Genomic DNA, 25,386 nt, shown 5'->3' with positions numbered 1-25,386 from the left:
TACCTGGTAGTGAAAATAAACTAGCATTGTGGTCAGAGAAGTAAGACAATGATGAAGAGATGTAGCATCACTTCAGGCACAGAAAGAAAATGTTTCATGAAGGTGAGGCAGGTCAACAGTGGTCATCAATGACAACTCGAACAAAGAGGTTGAATAGAATGAAGAGTAAAAAGATACTATTGAATTGGTAAGACCTGGGTTCCTTTGAAAGAGGTTACATGTAGGTAGTGAAGATAAAAAGTAGATTATGATATTTGCCAAGGTTTAGCTGCAGGTACATCCTATAAATTTCTTTTTTTTTTTTTTTTTTTTTTTTTTTTTTTAATTTTTTTTTTTTTCAATGTTTTTTATTTTTGGGACAGAGAGACACAGAGCATGAACGGGGGAGGGGCAGAGAGAGAGGGAGACACAGAATCGGAAACAGGCTCCAGGCTCCGAGCTGTCAGCACAGAGCCCGATGCGGGGCTCGAACTCACAGACGCGAGATCGTGACCTGGCTGAAGTCGGCCGCTTAACCGACTGCGCCACCCAGGCGCCCCCATCCTATAAATTTCAATCTAAGTTGGCTGAAGATTCCACCAATGGCCCATTCTTCTTTTTTTTTTTTTAAGTTTATTTATTTTTGAGAGAGAGCAAGGGGAGAGGAGGGGCAGAGAGAATCCCAAGCAGGCTCCATGCTCAGCGTGGAGCTCAACATGAGGCTTGAGGCTCGATGTTACAAACTGTGAGATCATGACTTGAGCTGAAATCAAGAGTCTGATCCTTAACTGACTGAGCCACCCAGGCACCCCTTCTTTTATCATTATTCATTCCTGACTTGCCTTCAAGTTTCACAGCTACAACCATCACCTTTCCCTTCCCATTTCCTTAATTCAGACTGTATGCTTCCTAAAGGGATCCCCTCTTCCCTCCCTGTGATTTACTCTATAATGTGGTGCCTGTTCATTTAAAAAATTTTTTTTTATTACATTTCTTTATTTTTGAGAGGCAGAGAGAGAGAGACCGTGAGTGGGAGAGGGGCAGAGAGAGAGGGAGACACAGAATCGGAAGCAGGCTCCAGGCTCCGAGCTGTCAGCACAGAGCCAGATGCAGGGCTTGAACTCACAAACCGTGAGATCATGACCTGAGCTGAAGTCAGACGCTCAACCGACTGAGCCACCCAGGCACCCCTGCCTGTTCATTTTTTAAAGCAAAGATCTAATTGTGTTATCTCCCTGCTCAAAAAAGCCAGTTCAGTGTGGCTATGAAGGAAAACCAGAGTTTGCCAGCATGGCCTTCTAGGTTTTGGATAAGATGTTCCTGGCCATATTCTCACCCCTGTCTCTATTACAACTGCATTGTTCTGTTCTGGTCTGTTCTCATATGGGCCACACATTTTACCAGTGGGCTTCTATTTCTACTGTATCCTCCACTTGGAATGCCCCTCTCCTGAACTTCTTGTCAGTATCCCTTTCATACTTTAAGTCCCAAGTGTCATTTCTCACATGAAACACTTCTTCTAGCTACAGTTGTTTATTTGGCCTGAACTACTCTAGTGCTTATACTTCTCGGCCTTCAATTATTATTTATGGTTATGTCTATTTTACTACTTGTTTGTAAATTCCATGAAGGCTAACCTCTCACTCTAGGCATCTTTTCCCCACAAGCATTTGGTGGAGCACCATTCACAGTAAATACCTAATAAGTATTTGAATGAATCAATAAATTCAGTGCCACTGGGTTTACTAAATATGTCACATATGTAAGTTTGGTATTACCTTGGAAGAGAAGTTTCTTATGGAGGCATATAATATGTTGTGTTTGTTTTGCACTCTGCTAGCTCCCACTCTAGTCCTGGATAGTCCTGAGCTTCTAATAGTCATGCACTATGGAACCAGTTGCTGATTTCTCATAGGTGATGGCTGGGTGCTGTCCATTGCTTCCTCTTAGACGGAAAAAAATGCATGCAAATGGAAATTATGGATTTAATTTGGGTAGGGTAGCAAATAGGATCAAGGGAAGGATTAGAATTCATATATCCCCCAGCTCTTAAGCCTGGACTAAGAAGCAGACCATAACTGTTTGTCAAAATAGAAATTGATTTTTGAATCAAAGAAATTAACCAGACATTCAAAAACAGGAGTGCCTAAGGGCTTGAACTTGAAAATGCCAGAGTTCTTTGCTTTTGCTGAATTGTCAGACCCTCAAAGTCCGCCCCTTTCTCCAGAACTTTGTAAGTTCTGATCAGGGAATCTGTCAAACAAGGATTTTGTTCACAGTGGTGGGAATTGCATTGAGAAAAAGTAGCTAATTTATGGACACAGTATTATTCAAGTCTAACTCAAGGAGCCATTGCACATTAACATTTATTTTTATACCACTCATCCTGCTGGGAATTGGGTATGCCATGGCTGTCTTCCCCAAATGGACTGACTTACTGTATCCCCAGCACCTAGCACAGTGGCTGGCCCATATAGCTGGTATTTATTGAATGCTCACTATGTGCCAGGCACCATACATGGATTATCTCATTTACTCCCCACAATGACATTATTCCTGTTTTATAGATGAAGACACTGAGGCCCAGAGAATTTGATTAACTTGCATATTAACACATATCCATAAAAAGTAGAGTTAAGTTTGACCTCGATCTCTGGCTTTTAACCTATTTGTATGATCCTGCTGCAATACTAGGCACCAAACATTTTTTTTAAATGAGTGAGTACATGTGTCACACTTGGGAGAATAATGGGTTTGGAGATTGAGCACATTGTTATTTAAATAAATCAACATACAATTTTAAATATTTAAGATTGATAATATTTAATATATAACTATGTATCATATGCTATGTGAATGTCTAGAGAGAGAGGGGGAGGGAGAAACCCAACCAGGCTCTGCATGGTCAGCAGAGAGCCCGACGTGGGTCTCAAACTCATGAACTGCGAGATCATGACCTGAGCCAAAATTAAGAGTCAGATGCTTAACCGACTGAGCCACCCAGGCGTCCCTGATATCTTTTTTAGATGGACTTGCCACCATCTAGATTATTTTGCCCTGGCTCACCCACATTTTCCATAACTACTTCCTTCTGAGTTCAGCCATCACTCCCCTCTTTGACTACTCCTCACCTTCCTGGGGTGCTTCAGGCAAATATTTCCTGAATTTTCACGTGAAAGCAAAGACCTGAAGTGAAGACCTTTAAAGGAAAAAATCCCTGTGCTGGGTTTGGTGGCTGAGTCTATCTATGGCTGACCTGTGACTGACCCCAGCCCCTCACAGAGACCCATGAGGCAGAGGTGTGGCTGCGTAGAGGAGACTCGGCAGTACCTGCAGGAGCAGCGAACGCCCAGATCCTTGGGAACTGGCAGCACTGCAGCCTGAGAGGTGGAGGCATCCAGGGATTCCCATCACCCAGAGATCATGCCTTTCCGAGCCCTTTGAATCAGATGGTAGGATTTGAACACAGATGAACAGCCCAGTAAGCAAGTCACTGGGCTGTGCAGTGGTGTAATGGCTCATTTTTTTTCAGGTGCCCTAACTGAGCAACATGAGTAGAGTTGCCTGGAAAAATATTTAAGTGCAAAGTGCTTTCCCAACCAAGGAAGAAAGAAACAAAACACAGGAGCAAGAAGGTGGTCACTTGGGGCCATTGATTACAGTCCTTAAGATTGCCTTAATTGTAGGACACAAATTTTGGGATCTTTCTTGGCTATGGCATATCCAGTGGAGGCCATACTCATCCCTGGTCTTCTGCAGCTGCCATATGATACTTCAAAAGTGCAGATTAAACCAAAGAAGGAAGTGCCAATAACAATCATAATAAAACCACCTCCCCTGCCACCACATATTCCATTGGCTTCTTTTTGGATAGCCTTTGTGTCCCCATCTAGACTTGATCCTTGACTCTGGCCTGGTTCTACTTGGTCCTTCTCCTCACTTCATCTCTTTGCTTGGCACTTTGACTCCTTTTTCCTCCTCCCAAATTAATTCTGCCCATTGTCCATAGTATATTCTCTTCTCTTGGTCCCTCCCAGCTGTGACCCCCAGCAAGTTCCCCAAACAAACAGTACTTGAGGATCTAGAATTTTTGTTACCACATCACCTTCCTTAAGAACATGGCCAGTTAGTCTGGGCTTTTCTAATTATTTACTATTGATCTTGGAGTCAGAAACATAAGGGTGAAGTAAAGAGGACTTGTTCACAGATGTCACATAGACTGCAGCTCTTGTCTGTTATGGGGGTTTCACACTGCAGCTTTCTGCCTTAGGTCCTCCAGTCCTGGTCCCTGTTTTTGCATGGGATCCTTCTCTAGCTACCCTAGTGTATGTTCCTTAACTCTGGAGGAAGATTCTGTCCCTATCCACCTAGATTTTCTCTTGTGGCTTCCAACCATCCTATGCTTTTTCTCTGGTTGCCTTCTTCACCTTTGAGTTTTCTGTGGGAGAGAAAAGTTATTTCTTCTTTGTCTCAGGTTACAGGAAATGCAATGTTTTTCTCTTTCTGTTTCCTTGTTGGGTTCCCCTGAGCTCACTCTGGACTTTTGGTGCTGTTTGCTTTGTTTAAAGCTTGGGCTGACTTGATGGTTTTCTAAGCCTGCATCGGGGTTCTCCTTGCCCTGGCATTTGAGGCAAGATGGCAGCTGCCCTATTGTCCTGTAGCCCTGTAGTCTATCTCTGACTTTGCCACACAGAATCTGTGCCTGTTACCCCTTTCAAAAGGAGATTGAGCATCCTGTTCTTTTTTTTTTTTTTCTTTTTCTTTTTTTTAACATTTATTTATTTTTGAGCGGGGGGCGGTGGGGGGGGTGTGGAATGGCAGAGAGAAGGGGAGACACAGAAGCTGAAGCAGGCTCCAGGCTCTGAGCTGTCAGCACAGAGCCTGACGCAGGGCTTGAATGCACTAACTGTGAGATCATGACCTGAGCGGAAGTCAGATGCTTAACCGACTGAGCCACCCAGGTGCCCCAGAGCTTCCTGTTCTAAAACCCTCTGTCCTACATTCTCAGGGCTTTTTTACTTTTAGCGAATAGTATTTCTCATTGATTGATAACCACAGACCTACCTTGCTGACTAAAGCAAAGGCGCTTCTGGTTCTCACTTACATGTTTTAGGTTAGGAACCCACTTTCTCATCCCAGGTGTGAAGTTAACATTGCAAGCCCAGCCTTGCCAGCAAGACTTTAAAACACCACCACATGCAATATTTGTCAACTTCATGAAAACTGAAATGCAGTTAAATATTCCACCAAATGGAAAGGTGAGGTTTCACTAAAGTACATATGCATTGTCAAGTTTCTCAGCCTGCCTTCTTTTGAGGCATTAGTCATCTTGGGAAAATGCCTGTGTTTGTCATAGTCCTGTCTTTCAGAATGGAAATTTCCTTCCAAGACAGAGCACCACGGGCTCCAATATTTAACCTATAATTAGTATATCCCCTGGAGGATTTTCTCCTTTTGATGCAGAGGCCTCTTTGTCACTCAGGCTTCTGTCTGACGATGATAGGAACTGCAGGGCAGCAAGATGCATCACGAGGCAGGGAAATGTGTGCTCTGATCAAAACTGTTTGGATATTATGTACCAGTGCAAACACTTCACAATCTAAACCCACAGGAAAACAGCGGAAAGTATAAAAGAATATTAAAAAGGAAATTAGAAGAGACACAAATCCCACGTTTTGATCTAGTTTTGCATGGAACAGGATTGCTTCCCCTCCTGCTTCTCTCACCCAGTTCACCAGTATCTTTAGTTTTTGACTTTTCAGCTGCTCTTTATCAAGTGTGTTTTATTCATATAAACATCTGCCTGTGACTATTGATAAATAGCTTCCTCTTTCAGCCATCTGATTTTTTGGTTATGAAATGGCAGTTTACAGTGACAAGGCAGCTGTGTCTCGACAGTGTTATCATTTGGGGACGGAAAGAACACGGGCCCCACCACTTCTAGAGAGCAATACGGAAGTCAGACCTTGTTTCTTGCTAAGAAATGTCTCCTTTTTGCCTGTTTCTGGCAGAAGCTAGGCTGGGAGATCACAGCACATGGCTGCAACAACCTGTGTTTAATGTGGTGACACTAATGAATTCTGAGAATTAATCTTCAGCCAGGAAAGTATGATGGAAGCTACTAGAATTTCAAATTAGTGGAATGGATTGATTTCCTTCAAGGGTAGAATTTGCTTCCATTTTCTTCTGGTGGATTTTTCTATTATATTCAAGCCACCTACCATGGCCTTCTAAATCCAGGGTAAATCCAGTCTATCCCATGGTAGTTTTACATTTTTAATTTTCTTGTTTTGTTTTGTCTCTTAGCACAGAGAACACCACACCTACACCCAGGCTTTAAAAAATGATTTAAAAGCATCTGGAAATGAAAGAGTTGCTTAAGACTTTGGAAGAAAGTAGTATCCCTAAATCTCATCCTTGTTTACTTGTTTCCTGAGTAAAAAGACTCTGGGAAGAGCTGAACTTGAGGAATATATTTCCCCAGCTTGAGACACTGACTTCTACAGAAACGACAGCCTACAGGTATCTCAAATGTGCTGTTGATAATCAGGCGCTCTGGGTGTCTCCCCTGAGTCACCTGAGATGAGGATTCTGCCACCCATTCCGAGCGCCTTGTACTGATTTCTCACAGCAGCACTTCCAAGGATGTCACTTGCAGGGCCCTGGTTCCACTGACACAAGAAAGAGTCTGTGTCCAAGTAAGTTTGGAAACATGGGCTTAAACAAAATCAAGCTGTATTCTTTATCCCAGACGTTCTAAGAACATTTTATATGCTCATGTGCATTATAAAACTCCAGACTTACTTGGTTAGAGAATCAGCAATGTTTCCCAAACCTTCCTGACCAGTATACTAGTTCCTCTTTTCAGTGGAACGTCTTACGTGTTTCACCCAACTCACCTCACGTTGGCTGACCCCCACTTCCTATACAGAGGTCAACATTCTCTGCATTCCCTTATAAAAACTGCTCACTCCCTGGCTGGGAGAAAATATTCTGCATCTGGAACTTGCAATTCCTGGTTTAAAAAGCAATCCTGAAATGAATAAGCATATTATATACTCCTTAGTTTTCAAAGTTTATGCTCCAAGTCAGGTTGGAGAATTCTGTCATGTTTTCAGAAATGACATGGAGGCTGTCAGGTGTTCTTGTAGATCCAGTAGTCGATTCTATCTTAATCCACTAAATCCCTGCCTGGAAGGAGAGCAAGACAGAAATGAAGAACTGACAAAAGTAAATAGTATGAGTTTGGAGTCTTAGGCTATAAACAATATACCCTAGTTAAAGTTGGAAGAGGGACTAAAAGAACTGTTCTTGGGCTTTCAAAGGAGGAAGCTTAGGGAGCACATAGGAATGTTCTGGTGGCCTTCTGAGTTCCTGGCTACACCGCTTGCCCAGTCTGGCTTCTTGCACTGCCCATCTAGTGTCCAAACTTTGAAATGTCTTCTACCTCTTCACCAATTGAGTTCAATTTCGTCCCCAGACTTCCTCCCAAACTTGGCTTGCTTCTTACCTCCCCCACCAAGGCTTTCCTGACCAAAACTCTCTGTCCCACCTACTGTTCTGCATTTTTAACACAGTGCCATTTTAAACACAGTGCAGAGCGGGTAGGGCTCTCCCATTGGAGTCAGAGAATTAGCCTCATCTCTGTAGGACTTGACCTGAACTTCCTCACCTCTTGAAAAAAGGGATTAGAATAGAAAATCTCAGTCCCTTAGCTCCAAAACCCTATGCTTTTGTGTGATTATTTCTTATTCTGCATATAGAAGCAAACACTGGCTTTTGCTATTTCCTGTGTTTCTTTTGTCCTCCCATCTTTCCAATTAGACTGTAGATCCTCAAGGAAAAGGGTCGTAATTCTTTATGAATGAATTTATTTTGGCTAATTCTGGCTGTGTAATCAATGTTTGCTGAACAAATGAAATGATATGATTCCAATGACCTCAAGTTTAGTAATGCATGACTTTCAGCCCTATCTGCTCCTAAGGTAATACTGTCCTCTATTATCAGTAAAATAATAATTCCATTTCGGTCTGGCTGTTTGCTCCCCATGAGAAAAAAGTATGCAAAAGTATTTTAGAATAAGGCTATACCCTCAAGGTCTTTATGCCCTTCTCCTAAAAATCCTCCAGTGCAGCTGGGTATGCCACAACTCTGCTTAGCATTCTTCCCATATACACTCATTTTCACTTTTGCTGATCCAATGATATGACATTCAGCCCACTCAGGTCTTACTGAGAGAACTAACAAATTCTTCTGATCATTGCTTCCAGAGAGTAGAATGCCTACCATCTTAATTTTGGGGATCTTCAAGAGACAACAGATCCACTTGTTAGTTTCTTTCCTGTTTGATTATCTCACTTCATTATTTACTTGCCGTTTCTCTTACTCCCTCTGTGATATAGAGAGAGCTTATCTCCAAAATACCAAATGATCTGCCAGCCTTGTGGGCAACCTTTCTCCCCCACTGGATGCTAAAATTATGAAACAAGATATAGTGCCTTTAATTACATCCCCAGACTCCCGCGGAGACCTATTTTCATAAAACTGGAGTATGGGTTTCTTAGCCTCTCTCAAACACTATCCAAAGAGATTTCATTATTAAAGTATCAGATAATACTTTACTTGTTTCTAGGCCTCATGTGAGGCACTGTCCCAAGGCACCTATCCCGAGGAGGAAGGAAGAAGCAGTTCCACACTACTTTCCCATTTACATGCTATGAATTTTCTGTTAGTGAATGTGGCACCCACCTTCATTCGCAGCCCTGAGGTTATCCATTTGAAGTGTTGGCACTAACTAGTCAACAGGCAGTTGAGGGTTGCCCCAGTACTTTTGCTCAGTGCAGGAAAAAATGTAGTGTGTCCTGACCCGGATCACTGGGCAGGCTTGATTCCTGGACTCCCATACTACCCAAGCGCTCCAAGGCTCTAGGGGGTGTGTGAAGCCACCATATCCATCTGCAGTGGGAACTCTCGGAGGACACAGACTGTATTTTAGGAGTTTTCATATGCAAACCCTCAAGCCAGGAGGATGGGGCTACTACACCTGTATTACTGACCCTTTAACTACCAGGAGGTTCTTTATTTTCCAAGTGCTTAGGGAAGAAGCATTTATTTCCCTTTGGTAATCAAATACACATTTACAGATGAATATACATGGAATCCAGGGAAGATTGTTAATATAAAGACATGAACATAGTATTTTTTAAGGATGTGAGCTGACTTTTTTCTTTTTGGTAGGAAAAATACTAGATTATACCAAAGGCCCCTGAACCCATAAGAGTCAAATGATTGATTTCTTCCATGGCAAGGCAGAGGTGGTATTTATAGTCCTGCAGGCAACAGAATGGAGATAATCTAGATTCTTTTGGCATTTCTAACTGAAAGCTCTAGTTCCAATAGATAGGAAATCCCTTGAATCAGTTCTAAAACTGACTGGGAAATTTACTGAATATCTTTTCAGGACTAGGAGGTGAGGGATCAGAAAGTGGTTTGAGATGTAAAGTGAAAAGATTAAAGCCATTTTGTAAACCCAGCAGTTAAGGATTGTTGTAAGAACTCTGCTTGAGAGTGTTGAGAAGGCACTCAAGGTGAGGCTGATTATTTTTGCCATTTGTGAGTACATTTAATTGTTTACAATATGTTGTGTTTTGGATGTTGCTAGCACGTCACTATTTGGAAAACTGGAAACAATTTTGTTTTGCAGAGTGGGCCGAATGGCATTTAGCATTTATCCTAAGCCTCCAAAGTGAGCTAAAAACTGATAGTTTAAAAGGGCAGTTGTTGAAATTTCTTTCTCCTATCAGGGGCATCTACTCAGAATGGAAATACAATGGTAATTGGAGGGGCATTATCAGATTCAATTTCACTAGAAAATTTCATTATATCAGAATCATCTTTGATAACATAGGGCACAGAGCAAAACGTACTAAATTACTGTTTTCTTTGAAAAGGGCCTTTGAATCTGAAACAGAAAGTGGTTACACCAGTGTGGTTTTAACCAATTAACCACAGAGGAGTTTAAATGCAACCCACTTTTTACCATTTTCAATGGACTTTTTGTTCCCTGTTTGCATAATTCCATTCCAGTTCATCTGAATTATATTATGGTCACTTCCTGTTCTGAGGTTTTTCTGTTTCTTCAGAAAACATCAAGGTGTTAGACTTTCTCTATGAAGGTTTCTTTGTGATCAGTGTCTTTCCTTGCAAACTCCTGAATGCATTTTCCCTACCATCAAATGGTGGACATTTCATATATTAGGATTTTATTTGAGTGACAATATATAATTTTATACTTCTGTAAAATATATAGACTAATCCACCTGACTCCATCGTAAACATTTTTCTGTAGTGAAAATTCAGACAGAAAATTCAGTCTGATCAGTCTGTTTTTCCAGTGTTTTGAGCACTTCAAATTGAATTAATGGCAAAAACTTACTGTGTTTTCAACATGTACTTCACACACAATAAAATAGACTTCTGATGTACTGTTAATTCTACTAGCAGAGAATTATTATTTTTTTTACCTTCTGGTATGTACGGATAAAGAAAGAGCTGTGTAAGGTTAGTGATCAGGTTTTATAAATGATCTTTTTTGCCTCCTTTCTCTCATACTCACAGGGGAACCAGGTCTCTAAGATTATACTTTGGATTGTTGTTGATTTTTGCAAACAGGTGTCTTATTAAGGATTTTGAAAAGCGTCCTTCTGTCACACATCTCCTCGACCACCCATTTATTAAAGAAGCCCACGGGAAGGTTTTATTTCTGCAAAAACAGCTGGCCAAGGTCCTCCAAGACCAGAAGCATCTAAACCTTGTTGTTAAAACCAGGTATGGTACTCGTCCTCTCCCTACTTCCTCTCTCTGGTTATTTATAAAAATGGTATGTCATGTGTTTTGATTTGCTCGGGATTAGTACTGGTAATTATCACATCCCTGCATTTTTGAGAGTTTCATTTACATGACATTAAGTACTCCACACTCAGTGGATGAGATCAGGAGAGCTTTAGAAACAAGCTGTCCATTTGTGCTCTTAAGACTAACATCCCTCAACTGTGGCTGAAATCCCAATGTGTCCTCGAGTTCTAGTTAAACACCAACACTCATATATGTTTATATTTAATATGAATGAGGGTTTTTTTTTTTTTTTAATTTTTTTTTTTTTCAACGTTTTTAATTTATTTTTGGGACAGAGAGAGACAGAGCATGAACGGGGGAGGGTCAGAGAGAGAGGGAGACGCAGAATCGGAAACAGGCTCCAGGCTCCGAGCCATCAGCCTAGAGCCTGACGCGGGGCTCGAACTCACGGACCGCGAGATCGTGACCTGGCTGAAGTCGGACGCTTAACCGACTGCGCCACCCAGGCGCCCCAGAATGAGGGTTTTTTTTTTAATCAATAAAGGTAGCTGTATGAAAGCAGCCATAGCTAAGATCGTGTGAGAGATCTTTACTTGGCCATTGCTGATTAGAAAGCAGAAATGTAGGCTGTAAAGCAATTTTGGGAAGATTACAAATTAAATACTGGAGGATTTTTCTCTAATGTGCTCTGAGACCCTGTTCTTTAGTTAAAAATTCCTTAGGGGCAATTTAGTATTTTTAAATGATTTTTCCCCCCCACAGGCAATGTCTGTGCTATCCAAAACAACAGTGATTCTCCCTCCCTGCCCTCCTTTTCCTAAAGTGTAGATTTTAAGAAATAAACGTGTATTTTCAGGGACAGTTGCTTCAAATGGTATTCCATGGTGGTCTCTAAGAAACAGATCTTTGGTTTCTGTCCAGAGGGTGGCAGAATTTCTCTTTAACAAAAATTTTTAAAATGCAAATAAACCTGCTTCCCAGCTCAGCAATTATTTGGTTTTATAAAACTGGCCAGGATGTAGATAAGCTCTAATCCATTATTATTAAGAGAACATTCGGAGGACTGGAGGTGAAGAAAATAAAGTAGTAGTCACAAGTTCTGGAAATATTCATGTATTCTGCAGAGAGCACTGTTTACAAATCAAAAAGCATCAGAACCCTTGGAGCTGGAGGCATGGTTTAAAGGTGACTATACCTTGCTGATTTTCCCTTCCACCACCAAGTTCCCTTTGGGTAGCTCAAAACAAATTTTTTCCTACTCTTTCTTTCCCCTTTTCCACTGTCATTTGTGTTTCTATGGCTTGCCTACGGGATAGAGAAATTCTTGCGACTTGGTGCGTTTTTGAAGCAGTAGGAACTTGCGTTTAAGCCCCAGGGAACTAAATCCCTTTTCTTCCCTGCTTTTGTTCCTATAAACCAACCACCATCCCAAAACCACCCCTGTCCCCACACCACACACAGCGCTAGCACCAAAAATGAGGATGAAATCAAATAAAATCAAACAGATAAAGCAAAAAAACAAACCCAGCACTTAAAGGCTCTAAGTTGAATCAGGCCTTCCCTCCTTTTCTCTCTGTTTGAAACCTGCTGCAGAACAAGTTCTGAGACTGAAGTTGCAACGTTACTCAGCTTTTCACATGGGCCTGACTGTGCCAGTCCAGACGTGTGTTCTCTTTTTAAAGACTTCCCTTCTTTTACCGTAGAGAATCAGGCTCCAGTCTCTCTCACCTGCTTCCTCTAATTTCTCTTGATCTTTGTTAACTTCTTTGCTACCAAAAATCTGGTAGCAAAGGCTTCTCACAGCATCTTTAGTTTCACTCACGAGTTTGTATTTCTTTGAAAGTCATTAAAAAAAAAAAAACCCACAATCACAGATGCCTAGCTGGCTCTGTCAGTAGAGTGTGTGACTCTTGATCTCTGGGTTGTGACTTTGAGCCCCATGTTGGGTGTGGAGATTACTTTAAAAATAAGTAAATAAGCTTAAAAAAAAATAAACTCCACAGCCTCATAAATAGGAATCAAAACTATAAACAGCAACTTCCTTATTAAGAGGTAGGAAAATTAATTCTAAAGGAAACACAATGCCTGTCATTGACACTTAACCTACCACCTGTCCCACACTGTTACCTCCTTTTAGCAGCTGGCAGGGGTTGGCTACCTAGGTGTTTTTCAAGCCCACCCAGAAAAACTCTCAAATATCATTTGATGCTGGTAATTCGGTATATTAAAAGTTGTGAGTTTACAAGGTAAGGTGGGGAAAGCAGAAAATTTGAGGTGAGTGCAAAGATGAGTGAAACAGATACCCAGCTTATCATTCTTCTGCACATTTACGGTCACCCAGTGTGGTGGCTCTGCCAGGTTTGAATCCCAGCTCAGCCACTTAGGTTCAGGTTGTTAAATTGTTCTGCTCTGAGGTTTCTTCATCTATAAGATGGGGGTTCATTTGAGGGTTAAGTGAGTCAGTACATAAAAAGAACAGCTCTTAGTACAGAGTGAGCTCTCACAGGGTTAGCAGTAGTAGCAGTAGTATACAGGGTCTATTTGATTCAAAGGTCTTCATTTCTGTGTAACACTAACTACCTCTTGGACTTAACTTGCGCAAATTCATCCCTACTTATCACATGACATCACGAAAATAAATAGTACTGAGCTACTGAACGTTAAAAATACCAGTTTTATCTCATTTAAAATCTAACTTATTCATTTATTCATTCAAAAGACATTTATATGTGTGCATGTGTCAGGCCCTCTGCTGAACAGAGGGACTACAAAGGCAAATTAGATACAGTTCCTGATAAAGAGCTAATAGTCCAGTGTGTGAAACAGACAAGAATCAGACAAGAACAGCTCAACATGAAAAGTACCTGGATGTTGAGGTACTTCCTGGAATACCTGGGAAGAAAAGACCCGTGGACCTGGTGGGAAGATGATCCTTGGAGTGTCCTGCAGAACAAACAGAGGAGTTGGGATTGAGATTATTTTAGGTAGAAGGGAATAATGAGCAGTGAGCAGAGGGCAAAGGCACAGAGACTGGGGAGAGCTTAAGGAATTTGATGAACAATTAGTTAGCATTACTGGAGCCTGGCATAGAACAGGGGGAGGGAGAAACAAGGCAGGCAGGAAGCAGGTCATGATGGGCTAAGGAGCTTCGATTTGTTCCTTAGTCACTCAAGAGCCCCTGAAGGTTTTCAAGCAGGCATGTGCTCCAGGAAGATCATTCTGATTGCAATGTTGAGAATGGAGGAGCTGGGCAAGGCAGGAGCCAGAGAGACAAAGTTGCAGGTTGTGGCAATTGCAAATAACAGAGGATATTAAGAAGATGGTATTGTCAGGACTTTGTGGTGGATTGGATGAGAGAGGTCAGGTGGCGGGGGGGGGGGGGCGCGGAGAAAGAAGTGTCACAGGGTCTACCCAAATTAGGCTGCCTCTCTGCCCTGGTTCAGACTGCAATCCAATAGAAATTGTAAGACACTAAGAGAGACCGGTAAAGAAAGTTTCTTCCTCTTCCTGTTCTACCAAATGCAATGCCAGGGACTTCCAGAAATTATACAAAACTTCCAGCTTTCTGTCCAGAGTAGGATTCTGCAGTATTCCAGACGGTCCTGGATCTTCGAGCTGGACATACTTGTTTAGTTTTGAAAGCTAATGCAGAGAAATGAGACCTAATAGCCTGCAGGGAAAAATGTCTTACTATTCCTGCAAAGGCAGGGAATGTTCTGTCAACTTTAGTATTTTCTCCAGGGGAGAGAGAAATTGAAAGTTTGAGGGGAAGAAGGCAGGTTTTTAAAGGATGGGGGAAACTTGAACAGATGAAGGGGAGGATCTTACATAGAGGGAGACATTGAAAATAAAGAGAGAGACAGTAATAGAGGAAGCAAGAGGAAGTGGAAACAAAGGCCCAAGAGGAAAGTTGACCTTAGGAAGAACCTCAAAGTTGGGAAAGACACAGAAAGGTTAGATGAAGATATCCAGAAAGTTTGAGGGGCAGGATGGGGGTAAGAAGAGAGGGTCCTATGAGGAAACTCATGTTGAATTTTCTTTATCTTTCAAAAAAAAATTAAGGTGATCTCAAAGTTGGGAGCAGACTGTTGGACTCCAGGAAAATGTTAACTCTCTGAAATAGCCACTAGGAGGAATATGATAAAGGGTTTATTAAAGATGGACATGATGATTGCTCAATAGCACAGAAAACCCACGAGGAACTTAACTGAATAGCATTCCATTGTAGTGAAGTTAATCACTGTTTAAGATAATGCATGTAGAGCATTCAGGAGAGCACTTGGCACCAGAACCTCTTCAAAAATGTACCATCACCGGGGCGCCTGGGTGGCGCAGTCGGTTGGGCGTCCGACTTCAGCCAGGTCACGATCTCGCGGTCCGTGAGTTCGAGCCCCGCGTCAGGCTCTGGGCTGATGGCTCAGAGCCTGGAGCCTGTTTCCGATTCTGTGTCTCCCTCGCTCTCTGCCCCTCCCCCATTCATGCTCTGTCTCTCTCTGTCCCAAAAATAAATAAACGTTGAAAAAAAAAAAATTTTAAAAATGTACCATCACCACCACTGCCCTTCCTATCTATTATCTCTAGCTTCTTAGCAACAAGCAGGAGAAGTAGAGAAAAGAGATATATACCCAGGTCGTCAGACTGGAGACTGTCTTAGATGAACATGATGGGTGGACAAGGGAGCAAGGGAGTTAAGATGAGTATCCTTGGGGTCTTTTTGGGATTTGGAAGAAAGTGAAGCCAGAGTAGCTTTTTAACTCTTGAGGTCTGGTCTAGGTCAGGAGACTGACAGTTACAATGCAGATGAAGAACAGATTCAGTGAGTGGATGGTGAGCAAGGGATTGTAGAGCTGAGATCTTGGGAACTTTTGAGAAATAACTGGGAACTAGCCATGGCTGAACTTGTGGACAAACTTGGTGGAGTTAGAAATAAAAGTTGTTGACAAGTTGAGGAACCCTGAGGTCAGTATGTGGGAAGAATTAACAAAGTGATTGGTGGGGGATGGGGGAACCAAAGAGCAGAGATAGAAAGGAGATTGGGGGGTCAGTTGTTGGAGGAAATGATACACGTGTGAATTTTAAAAGGGAAAGATTGGTTAGGGATAAGTGTGGTTGGGAAATACAGAGGGGAGCAGGGAAGATGCCCTTCCACTACCTTTTCACAGTGAGTGGCTAGAAAGTGGAGCTGGGGCAGGAGCATGATGGGCAGTGGTCCACTTCAGTTCTGTTGAGATAATTAAGTGTTCAAGAACAAGGCTAGGAATCATGGGAGCTTATTCACTATAGAGCAGGAGCCACACTGTACACGAAGAAGGGCTTGGATGGTAAGGCCCCATCTCCCCTCTCCTGGATCTAAGCATTCTAGCTCTTCTGAGTGGTACAGTTGTGTGGAAAGCTAGGCTGTGATCCATTCCCCTTTCACATTGTGTCTGTGAAGCAACTGTGGAGAAGCGGCATTGTGTTGAGATTTGATACGATTTCCTAATGCTGATTATAGTGTATGAGTGTAACTGTTGGGATTTAAGTTTTTCCGGTAGTTTGTAATTTTGCCATAGCATATGTTTGATTCAGGTTCAGTAGAGTAGTTATGAAGACAAGGCTTACTCTCTCAAAGGAGGTTAAAAAGCCCTAAAATCCAGTGAACAATAGTTAGGTGCTACATTTTTTTTTTTTTATTTTTTTTATATTTTTACTTAATTGTCAGGGATGCTTTTAAACAATTTGGCCATTTCCTTTACATCAGCTTCCATTGCCTTGACCTTCAAAAGGACTCTTCCCCCAAACCAGTTTTATAAATCCCTGAATTCATCAATGTCATCGGCATGTTATGTCACTATTAAAGTTCAGAGAAGTAGACATGAAAACGTGTTTGTTTAATTACTTCACAGGAGTTAGTGGGAGAAGAGCAAAACCAGTGTCTGGAATGTGAGTGGAGGCAGGAAAGGTGCTGGGTTGCCTGTGCTGTGACTCCCTCCTGCCTTCCAACCTCCCATTATGGGCTCAACTGCAGCCCTTAGTACAATTACAAGATTCAGCGTGTCTTTCCCCTGCGGGTGGCTTGGGACTCGCTGAAACCACAAATGTTAAGCCCTCAAATGCCAGGGGTCTAGTCTAAGTATTATTTGGTAGGGGAATTAAGTTGCTGGTTGTTTTCTGCTCTGTTAAATGGATTTTTATTCTACCCTTGCAATTTGCCTGGGGCTGATTAAAACAATGGCCTCAGCTTTTCTGATGTTCTTTTCAACCTGCAGCAGTGACCTTAAAAACAGATTTCTCACTGCTTAACTGTCTAGCCTTCCCCAGTAAGCCTTGTTCATTGACTTCCTCTTTTACCTGCAAACATGCACGTGTGCGTGCACACATGCACACACTCATCCACATCCACCATATTGCGTACACTGATGAGTTCCTGGACTGCTGTGTTAATGAGTGACTTTTGAATGATTACTTTATCAAGTGCTGAAGATGCTTGATACATAGAAGGTTAAAGATCTTCCTGTCCTCCTAACAGATATCAAATAAGTGCTAAGAGGTAAATGCATTATCTAAATGCATAAGAGGTAAGAGCATTCTGATATAATGAGTATCTGCTATCTATCTATAGGTCTATAACTAAGTGAATACTATTGAATTTTCTGCTGTTGTCACTGATTCTTGCTGCCTAGGGTAGGTGGGTGTATCAAATTCTGTTTACTATGATTGATAATAAGTTGCTGATTTCTTGGAATTCTGGCCAAAACCATGCTTAGATGAAAAAACAGGGAGATATTATAGTGATTTCCACCCAAACAATTCTATTTTTTAATCTGTTTATTGTAATGTTTGGTAGATATAAACTTAAGTTCTAGGTCAAGATAGAGCACATGTAGTTAGAGTTCTCTAGGTGGTATCTCCATCCATATTTGACTCTTAGTAAAATGGCATCACACCTAGATGGCCTGCCGTTGTTTTTCTCCTTCTAGGCCCATAATTATATAGTTATAGTCAAATAAGTTTCTCTTTCATCATCTCTGTTATCAAAGGGTATATTGAAATGTAAATAATGATTTTGAATAAATAAAACAGTGCTCTTTCTCCAGTTTTGAGTAACATTTTCCTCACTATACGGATGGAATCCATTGAATGTGGTGATAAGGGAGTTCCTCTGATCTCTCAGATTCCTCTGATCTATTCCAACTTGTCAATTTGTCCCTGAGCTCTGTCCATGGCCATAGAAGCCTTTGCCTTAGAATTTTGAGGACTACCACCTTTGAGCCTAGACCTTTTTTCTTACTCCTTCTCTTCTCTACCCCTTTTTTCTCCACCTTCAACAGATTTTATTTCCTTTTGTATCTGGAATCTAATGGGAGGTTAGTCATTCTCCATTTCTTCCCATCTACTCTTGGATAAAGGAGAGGGCTCTGATCCTGAGTGTGGAAGAGCTAAGCAGAGGCATCCTTCACAATGGACCTGTCACTACTTGACTGTCCAAAATATCATCAAGCATTTCTCAGTGCAACATTTAACCTCTCTCACTGGCACATCTCTTATAATTATTAGGCTGAAAAATTTTCTTTCTTTCTCATCCTGACTTTGCCTCAGAGGGCTTCCTAATGCTTTGTTCTTCATCATAGAACAAGAGAAGAATTCATCCTGCCACATTTTTGTGAGGCTCCTGTGGCTCTGTTTTGACCTACCTGCTTCCATGGGTATAGTTGATAGATAGGAAGAGAATCGCTTTTGGACAAAATACATAATATTTGTCAATATCTTTCTTAGGGCCAGCAGCTTGAACAAAGAAGTCTGTAGCCCAGTGATGAGATATTAAAAAGCATTCTCACACACAAATGATTTTAACCATAATGGTGAGGCATAGAGATGGAACTATAGTGAAGGCAGAAGTACTTCAGGGATTTATTCCAAGAGAATAATACCCCCAGTATCTGAATCAGCTTGGTACCCTTTACAGCTTCTTTCTCACTCATGGACTGGGCCTGAGACATTCCAAAGCATTCTCCTTCCTCTGCCTCATCTATGCTGAACCTTGTCTTACAGGAACTCTTAGCCTCTGCCTTTCTACCCACTCTTCAGATCCATTTCTTACTCTCCACCCATTGCCTTGGACTTGATGTTTCAGACCTGCCCTCATTCCCACCTTACTTGAGCCAGGAATTCTGACACCAGTTCCTCCTTTTCCTGATCCCTGAAACCTAAGGTCAGTCCTACTCACCATCCACTATCTCCCACCAACCCTAAACTCCAAGAATCAGCCCAAGCCAGAGCTTTGAGTTTCTTCCTTTCTAAGTTTTAACCACCACCACTCCCCCCCCCCCCCAAACTCCCTTTATCTAGGGAGCCAGGCTTGGCAGCTAACATACTTAGAGTCTCATAAAAACAAGTAAGAATCTAGTGAAAAGCGGTATGGACTTTGCTGGGATTTGAAAATGTCTTTTGAGTCGGGGCACCTGGATGGCTCAGTCGGTTAAGTGTCCAACTTCGGCTCAGGTTATGATCTCATGGCTCGTGAGTTTGAGTTCAAGCCCCACATCAGGCTCTGTGCTGACAGCTTAGAGCCTGGAGCCTGTTTCAGATTCTGTGTCTCCCTCTCTCTCTTCCCCTCCCTTGCTCGCACGCTGCCTTTCTCTCCCTCTCTCAAAAATAAGCATTTTAAAAAATGCCTTTTAAGTCATTAAAAACTTACACTCTTGATTTAATAGAATGCCTTTTGCTATTCATCTATCCATGTATCTGTCCATTCCTCTGAACTTTGGAACATTCAATCCAAGTACCTTGTAGTTGGAAATTTGTAATTTTCACATTAAACGGGGAATTCTTCAGCAAAAATTGATAATAGATGCTATTCTCAAGTAAGGCACTAGATGGAGCATGTGAATTTAAAGGAATTTAAGCTGGTAGTTTACTGGTGACAAATCATTGAAAGAAAATTAAAAAATTTAAGCCAAATCATTCTGGTTAATTTCAACTAAAAATAGACAAATATTAAACAACATAATACTTTCTATGAGTATATGTAAAGTCTAAGATAATTTTTTAAAAACAAATAAAAACAGGAATAATTTTTTCTCTTCAGTAGACCCTCCAAACCCCATAGCCCAAGCAGGAAAATGAAGCAGTTGGCAGTTTCAGAATGCTAGTTGGGGAAGGCAGAGCTAGGGATATCAGATATTTTTCTTCACTGGTTGAGAAAGTGAAGTGGTCTTGGTAGAGTGGAAATACCTTGCATCAACATCAATTTCTAGATTGCCAGCTTTGATTTTGGAAGCAAATATTGTCTAAGGAATATGATGGCCAACAAGCATGGGAAGAGGTGATACATGGCTAATCACAGCAGGTAACATATTTTAAAAGTTGTTTATAAAATATAATAAGGGGAAAATTTTTGTGAGAAACCCCGATTTGCAGACAGCATCTGCATGTGTCCTGGAGATTAAATTTGTGATAGATAGATTGGCATATAGACAGGGCTCAAAAGATAACAGCTTCGATCCTGGTGGTATTGCAATGTACATGTTCACCTTGAAAGTCACAACCTTCTCTAGAGTTTATTTGTGATGTTGCACGTGAGGTTTTGTCGGTATTTCCATATTTGGTTGGCTGTAAAAATGTCATCTAGCATGAAGCTTGACATCCCTGTCTGTAGTTCAGGCTGCTTTTAAGTTCAGGTCAGGAGTTACTGGAGGAAAAATAATCCCTGGGAAACTTGCCATTGATTCAGTGGTATTTCAGATTCTGATTTCCCAGTCTGCCTGTTACCATTCACTTTTCAGAGTCACATGCACTCTGTCCAGGGTATTGAGCTACATTCAGGAGGGAGGCACAGTGGAGAGTGCTTACTCCATCTTGACTGGAACCAGAGCTGTGGATGATTTTTTAATTCCTGATTTTCTTTGTTGAAGATGTATAGAATAAACTCTTAGTCTATTTCATACAACTGCAAGATATGGATTTAGGAAGGAGATAAACTAGCTGAATTTAATATGACAAGAATTATTTTATAAAAAGGGTATTGTGATATTTCATTTCATGATGAACTTCAAGGGAAAAAATGCTTAGGTTTTATATGGAGAGGATTTGGCCAGATATATGCACCCTCCTACTGTTTTATTTAGCGAGGTGGCTAGCTAGAAGCAGCCTCTGAGTTTTAGTAAAAATTTGTATTTCAATTCAATCTGATTTCTCTTTGACATCACTAATATGTTAGGACACAGATGAATAAATGCTTCTGTTTAATAATTTTTAAAATGCTTAGGTTATAAATTTGATTGTATTAAGTAAATTTACGCTTCATATGTTTTGAATCTCTCTGTGAATTAGCAGCAAGACTGGTTCTAGCACTGGAAACGACTAATACCATGCATGCATCAGACACCCTTTCTTCAAGTCTGCCGATGCTGGGAATTGGGAAGTAAAATTTAATTTAATAGGCAGAAAGAAGGGAAAAAAAGTCAATGTTTGCCCATTTCAATTGTATTTCTAAAGTCAAGATTCAATATGTAGAGCTGTTGAGTTTGCTTCTTCCTTTTTCCCTACTTCTGTGAAATGCATGTAGCAAGGGACAAAGTGTACAGTAGGATGCTAGGACGCCCACATGGTACTTAGAGTAAAATGTTCAGTAAAGCTGGCTTCTGGGACCTGGCAAAATAACACTGTATCCTATGAAGCTGTGATGATGGTGAGCATAAAAGGTGCTGGTGAAGTACCGTGCAGTGATGCTTCTCTGCTGCTGAAATGATAGTACCCGGGAGGCATTTTCATGTGATTTTGTTTAGTTATTGGTATTCCGAGTAATATGTAGACTTGTGCAAATTGTTGATTCCAGATTTTGATAAGGTTGTAAGAATAGTGCTTGGTAACTTTTTTCAACTTTTTTTGCATTTCTGTATCAATGACTGTATCGTTTTCACAGCCCCCCCCCCCCCCCAGAGATAGACCAGTCATGAGAGATTCTATTTATAGATGAAGAACACTGAGATGCTGGCCATTAATTAAGGGGATTATTGAGTGAACCACAACACACTCCTCAGAACCCTGAAATTAGGATCCAGAGCTTTTAACTTCTAAGTTGATGCTTTCCCCCTACACCACATTGAGTAGTGATCCCTTTATGAAGGGAATTATGGGAAGGCCTACTGTGACTTGAAATAATTTTATACCTTAAAGAACTATATTTTGGTATGCCAAAGGGGATTGGTATTGATTGCCAACCAAGTTTCTTAAATGCCTGTGGAGTGATGCCCCTTAAGAGAAAAGTCTCGCATATTTAGACAAGGGGATACATATAATGATACTGAGTGCCGCTTTGTTTCTAATAGGAAAAAATTGGAATCAACCTAAGTGTTATCATCATAGAAATGGGTAAATAAATTGGTATGTATTCATATGATGTAATATTACCCAGTGATTAAAGTGACTGAAATAATGTACATGTCTGTATATACATATATATATAGTTTAGAAAATCATAATGTTGAGTGGAAAAAACCAAGTTTCCAGAATGAAACCTACAGTATATCATTTTTATAATTAACATATAGAAAATGTATATTGCTCATGTGTATGACCAATATTTAAAAATAGACTAGAAGGTTACCCACCAAAGAGTAGTCATTCCGGAAGGGAGAATGGGATGAAACATGGGTAACAAAGGGATTTCAAATAAATAAGATAAAATGTAAACATTTTTGATTCATAGATATTTACTATATTATTCTCTCAAGTTTTCTGCAGTTTCAAATATGTCTCAAAAAGTTGGGGTTGATGCTGGTGGATGGCATGAGGGGACCTCAAGGGAAGTACCCTGGTGAGAACGGTGTACCTGACAGTGAATAGGAAAAACAGGAGGAGATACTTTTTTCTGGAAAGGCTGTAGTTGGCATTTAAGAAAAGCTAATATAAGTATTAGATGGACCCATTTGGAAATGTTCCTCACCGTGGTGGAAGGGAGGCTTGAGGTCTGGAGCTCACCTTACTCCTGATAGCTGTACAGCAATGGGGAGGGGGCCCTACAGTGTGGGGAGCTGGACTAGACTTGCTCTTCCTGTCCCCACCTCTGAAGTCTCTGAACATATCTGATAAGACCATGAATGAACCATTCTCATCGCCTATGTTCTGCTATGCTTTTTACTCTATTAATGTTAATATTCTCTGGATAAATTTCTAGACATGAAAGAATGCACACCAGAAGACCCTATCATGTGGAAGATGCTGAAAAATACTGCCTTGAGGATGATTTGGTCAATTTAGAGGTTCTGGATGAGGTACTAAATATTTAGTAGGCAATTCTCACCGATGACATTTGTTTCATGTGAATGGTCTGACCTTTTTCTTGTCGACCATGTTTTCCTAAGGTCACTTGAAAATTTAATTGTTTGTATAGCCTTGGGGTGAAGCTCGGGGAGCATTTGGTTACTGTGACTATGATCCGGTGTTGTGTTCATTTTTAGTTCCCCAAATGTCCAAAACGATGAAGAGGAAAGGATTTGGATTTTTTCCAATAAAGCTCTTTATATTGTAAGCCTAAATGATCTATCACATCACTGGAAATTATTTTGTTTTAGAAAAAGTCCAGTTTAACTCTTAAGTCAAGATAGTTGTTTGTTCTTCACGAAGAGGAGCGTTCTCTTATGATTTAAATTGACTAAAAAACTTTCTTGTAAGAATAAATTTGATTTAAATTGAGTAAAAAAACTTTCTTGTAAGAATAAATTTGTTGTTATTATTAGAACTCTCTCCTGGTTGGAAATAATGTTTACCTTCAATACCATTTATCCTCTTCTTAGGATACAATTATTCATCAGTTGCAAAAGCGTTATGTGGACTTGCTGATTTATACATATGTTGGAGACATCTTAATTGCCTTAAACCCCTTCCAGAATCTAAGCATATACTCCCCGCAGGTAAGGGGTGCTTTGAGAGCATGTTGCTTCTTAAGAGGAAATTAAAAACCACAAGGGAAAATAAAAAGAAGGGAAAAGCGAAAATAAAATTATGCCGCTTTTAGTGGTGTATAACCCACACTGCAGATAACAGTGCATCACAGATGGAGTTCTTGCATTTTGGGGGTAACTTTAGAGCAAGATATAACAATAATAGCTAACATTCATTTAGTGCTTGCTATAGGCCAGGCACTGGCTTATCTCACTTCTCATAATCCTGTGAGATGGGCACTATTATTCACCCTGTTTGGCAGAAGAAGAGACTTAGCACTGCGAAGTCAACTCCCTTACAGGAGTTCATGAAACTGGTCAGTGCAGAACTGGGATTTGAACGGAGGCCTGCAGACTCAAGAGCCTGTGCTCTGCAGCCTTTCTGATGCTACAGTTCCCCTACTAAGTGACAAAGCCTTGGTTTCACAGGCAACAAGTACTGGAGCATTAGAAGTTTTCTTTAAACTACTTATTTTTTTCTTCAGTTTTCCAGACTTTATCATGGGGTGAAACGTGCCTCCAATCCGCCCCACATATTTGCATCAGCAGATGCTGCTTACCAGTGTATGGTTACTTTCAGCAGAGACCAGGTAAGAACTCCCCTTCCTGTCCTGCCAAGTCACACAGTAGGGTGTGTTCTGTCTTCCTCTGCAGCTCTTATGTCTTCCTGAAAACTCCATTCTGGTTGCTGGTGCTGATTCAAGGAAATAGGAAATGAAAGAGTAGCTCACTGGAACAGGAACAGTGATAGAAGCTACAGCGTCAGGAGAATGTGAAAATTCTTTTCCGTAACGTGAAACATTCACATCATGAGCACTCATTTTCTCTGATAAAATCTAATAAGAATGTTTCTAATATGAATGTGAGAGCATAGAGTCGACACAAACCTGATTACATAGCAACAATTGTAATAAAAACAGAATGTAGAATGACATATATGAAATTCCTTCCTATTAAGGTCTCAGAATTTTCGTGGCTCAGACCTTTTTGTGTTGTACATGGGTTGACGGGGACCATGCACCACATCATTTAACTGCTGAGAAATTATGATAGATTTGGTAAAGACTGAACAGATTTTAAACTCAATGCTGGTTAAACACAAAGCTCACCCATACAGCTTCCCTTTCTGGACCTTTGACTCACAGTGGTGACGTATCCAACCTTTGACCCTTCCTTTACTTTCAATATGTATATTTTCCTTTGTGTCTTTAGTCTGTTTGAAATGTAAGTAACCTAAATTGGTGAGAAGATTTTGTGAGAGAATTACTGTGTGTAAATCTCCTGAGACCTGTGAAGTCTCAGCTTTGGATTCATTGAGGAATAGATGAAACTGTAACAGTGCAAGTTACAAAATAGAGTACACGGATTCACTATAGGTTAGAAACTTGGCTTCTCTAAATTCTTGCATTTCCCACAGACGTGTGAAATATCCATAGATTTCATAGAGAGGAAGTAAATGGAGAGAGATACATGTATTTTCCAAGTTGAGAAGTTGCCCCACACTGTTGTCGTTTCTAACACCAAATGTTGTCTTTTCCAACACCAACCAGGTCTTCAATTCTCCAACAGTAACTGGATGTCCAACAACTCAATTCCATTAAATTCTGATACCTCTCAGAGTTTGTACAGA

The 25,386-nt window shown here is 40.8% G+C and overlaps 1 protein-coding gene and 1 long non-coding RNA gene across 2 annotated transcripts in view; one reads left to right on the top strand and one right to left on the bottom strand.

Moving 5' to 3' along the window:
* The window catches only part of MYO3B (myosin IIIB), a 407,802-nt gene that overhangs the window by 158,524 nt on the left and 223,892 nt on the right, over positions 1 to 25,386 (top strand). The window contains exons 9-12 of the mRNA XM_058714463.1: positions 10,651 to 10,806; positions 22,991 to 23,087; positions 23,610 to 23,726; positions 24,242 to 24,346. Coding sequence (XP_058570446.1) covers positions 10,651 to 10,806; positions 22,991 to 23,087; positions 23,610 to 23,726; positions 24,242 to 24,346 — 475 coding nt within the window. The remainder of the gene's footprint in view (positions 1 to 10,650; positions 10,807 to 22,990; positions 23,088 to 23,609; positions 23,727 to 24,241; positions 24,347 to 25,386) is intronic.
* Positions 13,517 to 24,631, bottom strand: LOC131503092 (uncharacterized). Its single transcript, XR_009257317.1, has 3 exons — positions 24,317 to 24,631; positions 15,986 to 16,054; positions 13,517 to 13,776 (listed from the first exon to the last, which is right to left on the bottom strand). It is a non-coding gene; the product is annotated as an uncharacterized LOC131503092 (long non-coding RNA).

This window comes from Neofelis nebulosa, chromosome 2, assembly GCF_028018385.1.
Source record: "Neofelis nebulosa isolate mNeoNeb1 chromosome 2, mNeoNeb1.pri, whole genome shotgun sequence".
Taxonomy (NCBI): domain Eukaryota; kingdom Metazoa; phylum Chordata; class Mammalia; order Carnivora; family Felidae; genus Neofelis; species Neofelis nebulosa.
The sequence above is the reverse complement of the archived record's forward strand: the minus strand, read 5'-3'. Positions and strand labels throughout refer to the sequence as shown.